The sequence below is a fragment of the Staurois parvus genome, unplaced genomic scaffold, assembly GCF_062004578.1.
Source record: "Staurois parvus isolate SC_StPar_1 unplaced genomic scaffold, SC_StPar_1.0 ptg000087l, whole genome shotgun sequence".
In the NCBI taxonomy this organism is placed as follows: domain Eukaryota; kingdom Metazoa; phylum Chordata; class Amphibia; order Anura; family Ranidae; genus Staurois; species Staurois parvus.
The window spans coordinates 11398634-11413009 of NW_028317883.1; the positions used below are offsets into that span (position 1 = coordinate 11398634).

A 14376-nucleotide genomic window follows, 5' to 3' on the forward strand; every position below is an offset into this window, starting at 1 on the left:
TTCTCTCTCCTTCTCTCTCCTCCTCTCTGTCTCTCTCAGTATTTCTCTCACTTTCTGTCTCCCCTCCTGTCTCTCTCCTCTTCTCTGTCTCCCCTCCTGTCTCTCTCCTCTTCTCTGTCTCCCCTCCTGTCTCTCTCCTCTTCTCTGTCTCCCCTCTTGTCTCTCTCCTCTTCTCTGTCTCTCACTTTCTGTCTCTCTCCTCCTCTCTGTCTCTCACTTTCTGTCTCCCCTCCTGTCTCTCTCCTCTTCTCTGTCTCCCCTCCTCTCTCTCCTCTCTGTCTCTCACTTTCTGTCTCCCCTCCTGTCTCTCACTTTCTCTCTCTCCTGGTATCTCTGTGTATCTCTCAGGCTCCAGTCTTGACTGACAGTGTGTACAGAAGGGCTGCTGACGTCAGAGCGGACTCCGGTTGCCAGGGGTAACCTATTTGGCAAGCGAGCTGTGAAGAAGGTAGAAGGGGGAGGGAGAGAGCCGAGGGCCCGCCCCTCAGCCCTCCTGTGGCTCTGACGTCAATGGACGTCAGCCCCGAGAACATGATGCCTGCTGGAAGCGGCAGAGGCTCGCACAGAGCTGTCGCTGGTTTCCTGCACAGCCGCCTGCACTCCGCCGAGCCGTGATCGCCCCCCACACATACACCCCCCCGGGCTCGGATCGCTGTGACGGCGGATGGATGTGTACGGCAGACAATGAGGATGAAGTGTGTGCGGCTGGATGAGGAGTGCGCCGTGTCTGTAGCGGGCAGTCCTGTGTGCACTCCTCTCCGTTAGGCTCAGCCATGGACGGGTGATCGGCGGATGTCCGGGGCTCTCTGGATCATCTCTCCGGCCCGGCTCCCAGCATGGTCATGGCGGATTGTCAGAGGCATGTACACCGGGCTCCGGTCCGGGTCGGATTCTATGACATAGAACGCACTTTAGGCAAAGGGAACTTCGCGGTGGTCAAGCTGGCCAGACATCGGATCACCAAGACTGAGGCAAGTACCGCGCCGTGCTTTATGGGGGCTACAGGTGGAGCAGGAGGGCCACATCGTGCCAGCTGGGACTTCCAGGGACATGGACTTGTCTGCTCCCTGCAAACGTCCCGGACTCTGTAATCCCCACCATTGGGCTGTAGTGTTTGGGGACGGACTGATACTTGTCCCTGGAAATGTCCCCAGCCTCCGTAATCCCCAATCGTATCGATGTCATTGATCCCTAGTGTTTGGGGACAGATTAATACCTGTCCCTGGAAATGTCCCCAGCCTCCGTAATCCCCAATCATATCTATGTCATTGGTCTGTAGTGTTTAGGGACAGATTAATACCTGTCCCTGGAAATGTCCCCAGCCTAAGTAATCCCCAATCGTATTGATGTCATTGGTCTGTAGTGTTTAGGGACGGACTGATACTTGTCCCTGGAAATGTCCCCAGCCTCCGTAATCCCCAATATCTGTCTGGGTTGCAGATATCCCATCTATCTCTGATTTCCATCGACAGTCCTTGTCTTGTCCCTGGAAATGACCCCAATTTTCACTAATAAACTCTAGAATCCTAGTGTCCATCAGATGTGTCTGCACTCCATGTTCAGAAATCATAAGAATACCAATCCTAGCATTGATTACATCCATTTCCAGGGACAGTCCACGTCCTCTGCTCCAACACGTCATTCCAGTGTTCATAATTAGAGATCATATAATCAGTTCCATCGCGTTAATCTCCAGGCACAGGCCATGTCTTGTCCCTGGAAGTGTCCCCAGGTTCAGTATTAACCAATCATATCTTCAATGCCGGTATTGATTGCGTAGTTACAGCCATTCTCTTGATTCTGTGCATTAGTTCAAGTTTGTCCCTGGAAGTGTGCTATGGTGCAGTCATTATCAATAATAAAGATACTAGTATGGATCCCAAAGGGCCCTGTTTCCAGGGACAGTTTAGGTTTGTCCCTAGAAATGTCTCCAATTTTGAATAATAACTCATCAGATTATCAATACCAAAATTGATTGCATAGTTACAGCCAGTCTCTGATTCTGTGCATCACTCCAAGTTTGTCCCTGGAAGTGTGCTATGGTGCTGTCATTACCAGTAATATAAATACCAGTATGGATCATGTAGATGCCATTGGGCTCCAGGTTTGTCCCTAGAAACGTCTCCAGCAATGATATCACACAGCGGCATTGATGACATAGATGGCCTCAGTCTCTGATCCCCCGTCATGGCTCAGTGTGGAGGACCCCCCAGTCAGGTATGGAAGGTCCCTAGATCTGTGCTCAGTACTTCCACCACAGCCTGCCATTCCCGGGATATGCTGACAGAGACATCACCCCAAATAATTACACAACAAACGTATTCTTAAACTAGCCCATCCTTGGTGACATTCTAGTGGTCCTTGTCCCTGTCACTTGCTGGACTGCACTGATCAGCAGGGAGTACAATAGAAATAAACTGATAAATATCTCCTGTACTGCGTTCTCTGATTATCAGAATAATCTTCACTATGGGGGACATGTTTGATGTGGCCGGTGACACCCCAATACCTGCGTCTGGATCAGACCCCCCCAGTACTGGCAGTATACCCACATTCCAGTGTGTAACTCATTGCCTGGCTTTATAAATATCTGCTGTAAGGTGTCCCTGGAAACTGTTTTGAATAGTCAACAGCTGCAATGTAACTACCATTGTGCAGTGTAGGTGGCTTCTAGCCATGTGCTCCTGGTGGGAACAGCTGATGGGACTTTCTACCTTCACCTCCTCCATGATGGAATCCAAATGTGTGTCATTGTCAGCCAGGCAACGTTCAGATCTCGCTTTAATACATTGCACAGTGTCCAGATCGAATGGTATGTGTCTTACAGATCGATTGTCTCTTGATGCCATTAGCTGCAGATGGGTAATAGTATCTGCTCAGCAGCCAGCACCTATAGTGCACATGAGGTCCCCCTGGCAGCGTCACATAGGGTCTGATGTAGGAAAGGTGAGCTAGAAATATTCCAGGGGCCATTTGGTCTGTTTTTGGCTGTTTGTCGGTAATCTTCTTAATGTGCGTGGAAACTCATACCATGCATTTCTCCTATTTGTCTCCTTTTAGTCTGTTTAAATATTTTTAATTGAAAAGTTTTTATTCTATCTGTTCAACAAGTGCAAAACAAAAGTAATAGCCGTTCATCCAGCCAGAAACCTTGTCAGCTGATCGCCTCCTCTGCCTCTGGTAGCATTGTTTCCTGATATCGCTACAAAACACCTCCCCCTGTTGTGGAAGGAGAGGAAGGGGTTCTCTAGTCCTGACCCACTGTCTGTCCTCCAGTACAGTTGTAACCCTAGGACAGGAGGTGTGTTCATGGTAGCATTTCAAGTTAAAGTGTGAAAAAGGAAAACTAATGCAGCTACCACATCTGGCAAGCTGCAGTACTGTCAGTTTTTGTCCTTGGGATTGAATACCCTGGAAGGTGGTTGTCACAGAGCAGAGCTGTCACTTTGCGCTCTCTCAGGCCCATTGTGATGCGCTCCCATGTCTAATGATCCCTCTGTAGACCGCTGTCCAGGTCCCGGTGTAGTTGTGACACTAGTGAATGAAGTGTGTTCTGACCGGGGACTATATGGTGACATGCCTGTTTCTGTACCGGTGGCCATATACGGTGCAGTAAAACTTTACGAATAGCATCTGATTTGACAAAGCGGTCCGTTGTTCAAGCATTGAGATAAAATAGCATGGCTGAGCGATGAGTGACAGTTACTGATCCAAGGCAGTTGGTTGTGGCAGGAAAAAAAAATCAGTGATGGGGGGTCGAATTCTGGAAATTGTCACACTGATCCATCTTTCTTCTGCTTTTGCGTAAAAAAAAAAAAAAAAAGTGACCATGTATTCCTTTGGAACTCTTCGCGCTGATTCATTGCGGGTCCAGTGCGTTTTTCAAAGTCCTGCTTGCTGCATTTTTGGCACAGGTGTGGTGCAGTTAAAAGGAAAAAAAAAAGCATCTCCCCATTGAAATGAATAGAAAACGCATCAAAAACGCACCCGCATTGTGTTTCTGGTGCGGTTTTTGAGTCACGTGTCCAAAATGAGATCAGTGTGAAAGTAGCCTTAAGTGTTGATCGATTGGAAGTAAAGAACACTATTGATCAACCCAGCACGATCGATTAATTATTTTTCAACCACAGCCAATCAACTTGGGTTGACTGAAACAGTTCCTATCTGTCGTACCATTTTTGTTTTGTTTGATCAGTCATTTTGTCAAATTAGACGTGGATCGTTCAGCTTTATCGCACCATGTATGTCTACTATAGGTTGGCTGAAATGTACCATCAAAGCTGTAAAAGGCACATTTTGTGGCATCCGCTTTTATCCTTCTGTAAGTTGGACATCTGACAACATTCAGACCCAGCAGGGATAGCAAAACTGCAAATCCCTGGAAGATCACTGGTTTTAGGTCAATTGCTGCACCGTGCTCGTCCATGGTGACAGGCGCACAGCATTTCTGCTCTGATCATTGCCTTTCCTCCAGCAGACGAGTCCGTTGTGGGAAAACTCATCACCTGCAGATGGGAACACTGAGCTCTGCCTTCCACAATGGCACTTTGTAGCCTTCCACGCAATCAGTCCTATGTGTTTTATTTTTTGTGTGGATTTGCTGCAAATGTTTCTTTTTCTGTAATATGTATTCATCATGTTGCATATCTACAGATGTTGATTATTTTGCCTAATATTGTGTTTATCTTTATCAAACTTCTGCACTGTTTATTAGAGGGAAGGTTTTGCTTGCAACACATCGGTGTACAAAGTACCTAACAGGCAGGATTTTTTATTTTTACATGTGTAGCTGCACCTCTCTACATTCTGTGTTCCCAAATGTGTAGAAGTCTGCATGTTACTCTCCTATACTAATTCTTTAATAACAAGAAAAAGGAAGCTTTATATAGTCATGCATTTTTTTTTCTTTTAATATGTATTTTTCTTTTACATACATCTCTAATCTCAGGTTCTAAGTATGCTTTTGTCCTTTTAGAATAGTGGAGATTTCTTTCTTTTCAAAACATCAGACGCTCTCCAAATTGTGTTGAGTGCTGATATCGCAGTGAAAACATTTGATCCAGTGACAACCACAACAAGAGACCAGAGACAATCGCATTCATTCTGTGATGGGACTGAGGGACTCGGAGGGTGTCTGTGTACGAGTCCAATCTGACCCCTCTATTTAGGTCATGGGCGCATTCTATACCAACATCTTACTAATTACTAAAATTCAGAAAACAAATGTTGGTAAACCATGTTTTTTCTGATCATGGCATTCATTTTTTTAAAAAAAATTTTTTGTATGACTTTTTAAAAAATTTAAAACAGGACTGTTAGTTGAGAGATTGGCATGTAAAAAAGTAAAGAATTACTTGTGTTTGATTTAGTAAAGGAGTGGAGCTTGTTCATTTTTCAAAGTAAACCTTCTTTAGCTGAGTGAATTAAGTGAAGTTAAGTGAAAATAGAATTTCCTTTGTTTGCACATCTAATGGACTGATATGAGGTATGTTTTTTTTTTTTTTTTTTTTTTTTTTTTTTTTTTTTTTTTTTATGAGCGCTGCACTTGAGTTGGGTTTTATTTGATTTTAGCATTTTTTTTATCTAATGGTGTGCTAGCTAATGGTTTAGGGATTTTACCCTTTAGCCCAATTTTTTATTTTAAAAAAAAATGACTTTGCAGAGAATATCCAATCTTCAGTGTCTATCCAGTAATCTATGTGCAAGAAAAAAAAAAGCTGTGCTGACTTGCAAACAAATACACTTAGGTAAAAATTGTTGTTCTCCTTCAGAAAAATCATCCCCCATATGTCTGATGTCTATGCTGTCCAGCAGATTGTATGGCACAATCATGGCCACTCTCTTGCAAAGGTTATGTATGTTTTAAGATTCTATAACATGGCAGTGCCTTTTTGGCTACAAAAACATGGAGGTGCTTTCCTTGACCACTTGTCTACCTGACCATCTTGCCTTGTCTCCGAAATGCATGTGTATCCCATTAAATGTCACTATATTTTGTTTCCACAAACAACCTTGTAGGACACATTGTACAAAGACCTGGTGTCATGAAGATGCAGTCAGTGGATGCAAAGAAACTGCATATGCTGTGTGGGACAAGAGAATAGATGAGCTTGTGAAGCATTGTGCTCAGCCCTGATTTTAGTCTCTGGGGCGTTCACACCTATGCAGTTTGCTTTTTGTCCATTTTGAAGTGCTTTTTGCAGTTTGCTTTGCGGTTTTCTACATGCATTTTTTATGCTTTTTTACTGCGTTTTTGTTCAGTGTTTTATTTTGTTGTTTTTTTTTCTTTTTTAAGTGGTATTTTTTTTTTTTTTTGCTGAGCAGAATAAAAATGCAAAATGCAGATTCTCCATTGAACTCTATTATAGCAAAAATGCTGCTTTTTAAAGAGTCCGTGATCCTTTCCAAAGACGCAGCAACTCCAAAAAGCATAGATGTGAACGTGTTCCTTAGGAAACCATGTTAAATGGACTGTAATGCATTTCTGCAAAAAGCACTAAATATGCATTGGTGTGAATGGAGCCTTATACAGGCCATATGTGGGTTGAATTCCGAACGAATTTTCTTTAGAAAATCGGAAATTTCATGCGTTTTGTAATCCGATGGTTCCACCATTGTTTTCGAAATTCAAACGGAGTCTTTAAAGCGGAGCTCCACCCAAAAGGGGAAGTTCCGCTTTAAGCCTTTGTCCCCGCTCCCTGTTAAGGATTGGCACTTTTGGGGAGGGGGGGTACCCGAATTTGACAGGTACCCACTCCCACTTCCGCTGCGATTGCCTAGGCAATTGGAAGTAGAAGTTGTCCTCCTCGTAGTCTCCTGGGACACGTGACAGGTCCCCAGAAGACTACGTGGCTATTCTCAAAGTGCAGCGTTTCTCACGCATGCACGATGGGCACCTGGCTTTGAAGCCACAAGCTGTCACAGCCGGGTGCCAACACTGAAGATGCCGGCACCAGGGAGAGAAGACGGCCAGTGAAACCAGCCCTGGTGAGGACACCGCTGGACTGAGGGACAGGTAAGTGGCTGTATATTAAAAGTCAGCAGCTACAGTTTTTGTAGCTGCTGACTTTTATTTTTTTCAGGTGGAACTCCGCTTTAATTTAACTTCATGTTGCTACAGAAAATCATTTTCATGGCCAAGAATTTTTTTATCTTTCCAGGTCACAGCTCATGCTCATTCCTTTTTCATTTATCTCTTGCACGATTCTCCCATCATTGATTCAAAATTCATTCGTTTTTCAAAAAATGTATAACATGCCTGATCACTCAAATTCAATGTCACACAAAAATCGTCCATTCCTGTAACCCACTAATGGTGTGAAATTTGAATGAAAATTCGTAGAAAAGATTTTCGAAAGAAAATTCTTTCGGAATTTGAACCATGAATGGCCGGCTTCAGAGTTGCTATTATTTTATAGTTGCCACCTCCAACAAAGGGGTTGATTTTACTAAAAACCGGTGCAGCTGTGTCATCTTCTAACTTCAGCTGTTCAATTAAGCTTTGGCAATAAAACCTGGAAGCTGATTGGTTTCTATGCACAGCTGCACCAGATTTTGCACGCTCCAGTTTTAGTAAATCAACCCCCAAGTGTTTGGCTGGAAGTAATATTTGTTTTTTACATTGGCTGGGTGATGCAGGGAATGGCAACTCTACTAATAGGCATTCTTCGGTGGCATGTTCTTTTTTTTTTTTTTTTTTTTTTTTTCTTTATGGAGATCTGCTGTGGTAGATGTGGAATTTTATACATAAGGGGTTCTATGGACACAGCGGGAGTAATGGCATTCTCTGTCTGTCTGTAGAGGGGAGCTCTTTTCAATAATGAATGCTAGAGAAATTCATAGAAGTGAAATTAAAGTGCTATTAAACCAAACATTTTATAGCTTACCAATCATTAGAAGTTGTTGCTGCGTTTTTAGTTTTCTTTTTTTTTTAGGCTTTTGTCCCTCAGTTCTTACCTGGTGGTCTGGCCAGTAACACACCTCCTGTATTAATGAGTCGCAACTCTGGATGAAGGAGCACAGGGAGCAAATCAGACAGCAGTATCGTCAGTCTGGGGAGAAGGGAGTGTTAGTCATCGGTCACACCGCTGCGACTGAAAATCACGCAATCTGTGTGCAATTTAGTGTGATATTTCTGAAGACTTTATTAGTACTTGTGAAGATTTTCAACGATTTCTTGCAATTTGCACTGCAATTTCCATTATATTCTGTGTATTTGAAATCACAACAAAACTGCAGAAAAAGTAATGCAAGAACTGCTTTAGAAATCGCGCTGCAGCAAATCTCACATGTTATCACACTGACATTCACAATCATTAGATGCGATTTCAGGTGCGGTTTCAATTTGCAAATCACACCAGTATGACCAAGCACTTAGATGTACTATAAATAATAACACATGTAGCTCTGCATATGTTATTATTTATAGTGTGAAGGTTTGGGGTTTGTGCCTTTCATGCTAGCTGCTTACTATCCATCTCCGAGCGCTCGTTAATTATTTTTACTACTTAGATGTACTAGCAGATTTCAATACACTAACAGTGTCAGACACAAGTCAAACTCCAGATAACACTTATAAGCAGTTACAGCAAACAGTCTTTTTTTTTTTTTTTTTTTTTTTTTCTTTTCCTTTTTGGGAGATTTTTCTGGAATAAATAAAAGCTGATCATTGTAACCACTCCTTTAGTTTGTCTCATCCCTCTAACTGTTACATCTGTAGGGCAACTTTTTCTTTTGAAAAACAGATGTACTGGCTGGATCACCAGATGAAAATAAAGGAAAGAGAGCCTCAAAAAAAAAAAAATAATGCAGCCGTCACAGCTAAGAAGTGGTAAGCTGCAATATCATAAATGTTTGCTTTTGGGTTCAATACAGCTTTAAAAATGTCTATCAGGAAGCCCTAATCTTGCATTCTGGAACAAGTAATTTTGGTGAATTCTATTCCTATACACTTGTAAATCTATTTGAGCTGTTAGAATAAAAAAAAAAAGGAAAAATTGTTCTGCCTATGACTATTGTACGCATGTCCATAAACATAATTACTGGAGTACAACAAAGTAGCATTCTCATTGATCTGCACTGTGCTGTGTGTTAGCTAGGGTGGATGGTACATTGCGCATGCCCCCCATAACAACAGGTGCAAGCATGGAGCTGCTATACTGCTCATCCTCCAATCCCCACATGTGCAGTGTGCTGTCACAGCAGAGCCTTTCATTCCAGTTATCATGGGGTCATGCTCAATGTACCATCTATGCTGGATAGCCCCGATCAGTAGGAATTCCAGATTTTTGTCCAGGCTTTGTGGTTGGCCAACAGATATGGCATTTAAAGGGAGCTGAATTTTTCTAAAGTGCAGCATGATTAGGCTCCATGCACACTAGCGTTTTTTTTGTTTTGTTTTTTATGCTCCTAGAAGCTCTTATCAGCATATTTTTTTTTTTCTTCTCCTAGAAGCTAAATAGTGTTAGAAGTGCCCATGCACACTACTTTAGGCTATTAGTATTTTTGTTTTTTAGCTTCAGCGTCTAGAAAAAAAAATAGTTTGAGTTTTTCGGAGCGTTTTTTCAGCAGAAAAAAAAGTAAACACAGCTTTTTTTTTTTTTAGCTTTTTTTCCACTACATGTACTGTAAAAATGCTAATAAAACACGTTAATGCTCCTAAACGCTTCTGAACACTTCCAAAACACTAAATTAAAAAAAAAACTGCTATTACCAGTGGTTTTTATACACTGTTTCTTGAGCTAAAAAAACAATAAAAAGCCCTTTGACTTCAGTGCAAGTTTTTATAAAAGTGTACTAACCCTTTAATGGAAAATTCAGTAGATATAAAATGCAAGCTGGGGAGACATGTTAGGGATCTGTGTCAGACATTGATACAAGTGTCTTCCTTACAAAGCATGGTCTCGCTGTCACCTAGGAAAGCTGTAATGTGATCTATGATGGTTGCCTGAAGGCAGATCATTTTTCGGCCTCACCTGTGGATCTTGCCTGTTCCCCTCTCACGTGGATAGTTCAGCAGACAAAGCCTCTGGGTCCAGAGTACATCTGTCCCCTTCAGTCCCTACTCTGCTTACCTGGGCAGCATTTCTGAAGGATAGAAGCTAGGTGTGCACTAGTAGAATTTGGAATGAAAATTCGACCCAAAATTCTCAGAACATTCAAAAGTAGTTCAAGATTTTTCTTTTAACATTCAGTTTTGGAATAAATGGACTTTACTGAACGAAAACTACATTCACTGTTAATGATACATTCACAATAAAATAATTATCGACATCAAATTGTGTAATTTAAATCACAGTTGCCTTGTGAGCAACAACTCAAGATACATTGCAAATTACGGGTGTAAATTCTCAGAAAGCTCAACGCGTTTCTTGGATTTCATCCACTTCGTCAGGAGCCAGAGATGATTTAACACTGGATCTAAAGAGATATATACATCTTGTTAGCATGTATTAATGCATTCCGCTCTGTATCCATGCATTTTACATAATATTTACCTGAATGTATCCAAACGAAAAGGAACAAAACCCTTAACAGGCGAGCCAATGTCAGGGGTTCGGAAAGGGAGGAACATGCCCTTCAGCAAGCATACAAACATATGATTTTTTTTTTATATCTACATGTGCCTACCTTTCCGAACCCCTGACATTGGCTCACCTGTTAAGGGTTTTGTTCCTTTTTGTTTGGATACATTCAGGTAAATATTATGTAAAACGCATGGATACAGAGCGGAATGCATTAATACATGCTAACAAGATGTATATATTTCTTTAGATCTAGTGTTAGATCATCTCTGGCTCCTGACGAAGTGGATAAAATCCAAGAAACGCGTTGAGCTTTCTGAGAATTTACACCTGTAATTTGCAGTGTATCGTGAGTCGCTGCTCACAAGGCAACTGTGATTTTAATTACACAATTTGATGTACAAAAATATTTTATTGTATCGATAAAATGTATATTTTATGGAAACTTGTATTGAGCCTTTAAAGTTCCACCATGTCAAATGTCTGTTTAAACTCTAATTATTGGGATGTGGCACTTGTTAGGCCAAGTAATATTTAGTCTACGTTCACTGTTAAAAATTTGTATATTTGAGGATAATTTTCCATCCTGCTCCTTCCAATTTTCTCATCCCTGTGGTCAAAAATGAACATCCGTTTGACTCCACTAATGATTAGAGAAATGAACAAATGTTCCTAAAACAAAAAAATCAAAGCAATTCTGCTAGTGTATACATGGTTGTTATCCCGCAGTCTTGTGCAGTTCGGTCTCACCTTCCATCTCTTTGCAGATGACGGGGAGGCTTGCTGGTTAAAGGGACATTCAGTGTCCTGTGTGACTTAAACCCTCCATGTTAAGCTGGCCATACACGTGTAGATTTTCAGCTGACAATATTCGTAAGAAAAGTCGTATGAAAATTCTTTGCACATTCGATGAATGGACGAATGTCGATGATTTTAAAGTGAATGCAATTTCTGAAAGATAACCACATACACTGGCCAAAAATTCATTTGATTGAGAGAGGTTTTCCTTCCTGCCCCTTCGAATTTTCCCGTCACTGCTGTTGAAAACAAACATCAATTTGAGCCCACTAACAATTAGAAAATTAAACGAATATTTTTGAAACATCTTTTCAGCCAAAAATCTACATGTGTATGGCCAGCCTTGGGTTCTTTTTTAGGACATGTTCACACTGCATAGCTCGCATTTTTGTGTGTCCCTGTGCAGTCCATATTTGACAGACTATTCATTGCAATTGGGTGCCAAACGGACAGGGATGTGCAAAAAGTAGGGCAGGCGCTGCTTTTCAAAATCACACCATACCAAGCAGCCATGTACTGCGGTACTATGCGGTTTGGTGGCTGCCGTCATCCCACGTATAGGGTGCCATTAACGATTAATGGCACCTGTGTGTGTCTAGGTAAAAACACGTTCCAGTGCAATTTGGGAAATGCACCCAGAAACAAGCCTTTCCTGCACCGGGTTCTGGTATGAAGGGGCCCTTAATGTTAAGTGCATGGGAAAAAAAATATAATGCGGTTGATTTACAAAAACTGGAGAGTTCAAAATCTGATGCAGCTGTGCATGGTAGCCAATCAGCTTCTAACTTCAGCTTGTTCAAAAAAGCTTTGACAATAAACCTGGAAGCTGATTGGTTGCTATGCAGAGCTACACCAGATTGTGCACACTCTAGTTTTAGTAAATCCAACCCCACATTTTCCAAAAATAATCCATGCACATCCACTATTTAATTGCCCTGTCATCTATTTTTTCATTCAGTTTCTTCTTGTGTTTTCTGTCTACCTCTAATCTTCTACACGAGTTTCCGAACCACTTCTTTTCCCTCTCGCTTCCATTTGTTTGGAATGAGCAGTGCATCTTAGTTGTGGTCCTGTGCACTGATCTATGCATCACTACAAATCCCATAGTCTATAGCCCCTAGTCCATCTATCGATAGAGAGTGGCTTCATTCCTATATACTGGGAGACCATGGAGAGTGAATGTAACCACCCTCTAACAAGATAACAGCAGAAAAAAAGGAATTTGGAGGAGGCTGAAAGTAATAGAATGGAAACCAGTTTAGTGTCACATTATTGCCCTATTGGGCATCCTTTTTTTTTTTTCTTTTTTTTTTTTTGAAGGCCATTGTGTATAAAACCTGGAACCCATATTAGCCCAGGTATAGGACAGAAGCCTAGACCAAGTGTAGGCATCCTCAGCACCCCATCTATGGTGAAGCTACAAATCCCATTAGACATTGCTAGACTCTGACAACCACAGGCATGAGTCCCAGAGGAAGGGTGCATGATGGGATTAGTAGTTTCAGTGCTGTTGAAATGCCAAGGATGCCTACCTCTGGGCTAGCCTATACTAAAACTACAGAAGAAAAGGGAAGAGAAGGTTCTGAGCTTCAGAAATGTATGGAGTGGTAAGAGTCTATCAGGTTTGACCAGCTTTGCTGAAGCTCTGACTAGGCCAGGCAGAGATCCTTTTGGGAACATGTCCTCCTTTCAGGATGTTTTATAGAAATTGATGTTCTTAAAATGATTTTATGATGTGGGATCAGCATTAAATTCTACTTGCAAGTTGTTGAAGTGCACTGTATATACATCTTTAACATCAATTAGAAATTGGCTGATTTTCCATTCTGATCAGTGATTTATGTCACATCTTAGCGTTTCCTTGGTGACGGTCTTGTGTCAGTCTGTGGTTTTTGGCTCATATGGGTTTTTAGCACTTTTTGCCTTTGAAGTTTTAAATGTTTTCAAGTATATTTGATTGAACTTCAAAGGGTTTGTAATCTCAGCTCGGCATTGTCAGGCAAGTCTGGTGGTTTAGATGATCATTATGCAGCTGTATAGGGGTACCCATAGACATGAGATGATTTTCACCGAATTGAATACAGTTGGATCGGGAAACAGTCTTATGGCTGTTTAGTGGTGAAGATAAAAATAACTTTGAAAATGCTTTGAAATATGCAGTTCCGCCACCTCCAGCACTGAATGTATGTAATGGCAAGGGGTGCTGGGGGGAGTCTATTGATGCTGGCTGCTAAGTGATCTATTGTTGCTGGAGGGGATCTATTTTTGTTTGAGTGTCTATTGTTGCTGGAGGGTTCTTTTGCTGCTGGTGATGGATCTAACATGGAGGAGGTTGTGCTGGGCATCATCCACTGGAGTATGATCCGGAGGAGGAAAAAAGTTCTGGACTGGGTCTTCCTGCATCTGTTGTTGCTAGGGGGTCTTATGCTTCTTGTGGGGGGGGGGTCATTTTGTTTCAGAGAGAGATCTACTATTGAGGGAAGGGTCTTCTGTTGCTGGCTGCTGGAGGGTTTATTGATGCAGAATGCAGGGAGATCTAACGTTGCTACCGGGGGTTGTTGGGGGGGGGGGGGGGGGCTCTATTGTTGGATGCCGGGGGATCTATTTTACAGATTTTCTTATCTTTAACAAATTCCATACAAATTACTTAGCGCAATAAAATACTTGGTTCTGTATTCTCTAAAAAGGGTGGTACTCGGAGCTGGCACCAAGGACAGTACTCAGAGGTGGGTAGGGGGTGGCACCAAGGACACAGTACTTAGAGGTGGGTAGGGGGGGGGGAGACAAAGACACAGTACTCAGAGGTGGGTAGGGGGTGGAGACAAGGACACAGTACTTAGAGGTGGGTAGGGGGTGGAGACAAGGACACAGTACTTAGAGGTGGGTAGGGGGTGGAGACAAGGACACAGTACTTAGAGGTGGGTAGGGGGTGGAGACAAGGACACAGTACTTAGAGGTGGGTAGGGGGTGGAGACAAGGACACAGTACTTAGAGGTGGGTAGGGGGTGGAGACAAGGAGGACATTCCTGCACCTATTCTCTGAGAAAAAAAAGTC

The 14376-nt window shown here is 42.2% G+C and overlaps 1 protein-coding gene across 1 annotated transcript in view; it reads left to right on the top strand.

The window, feature by feature from the left end:
* The first annotated feature begins 506 nt into the window (after nucleotides 1-506).
* Nucleotides 507-14376, top strand: part of SIK2 (salt inducible kinase 2) — a 205907-nt gene continuing 192037 nt past the window's right edge. Inside the window, exon 1 of the mRNA XM_089670176.1 lies at nucleotides 507-971. Within this exon, the coding sequence (XP_089526302.1) occupies nucleotides 837-971 (135 nt within the window). The 5' untranslated portion in view covers nucleotides 507-836. The remainder of the gene's footprint in view (nucleotides 972-14376) is intronic.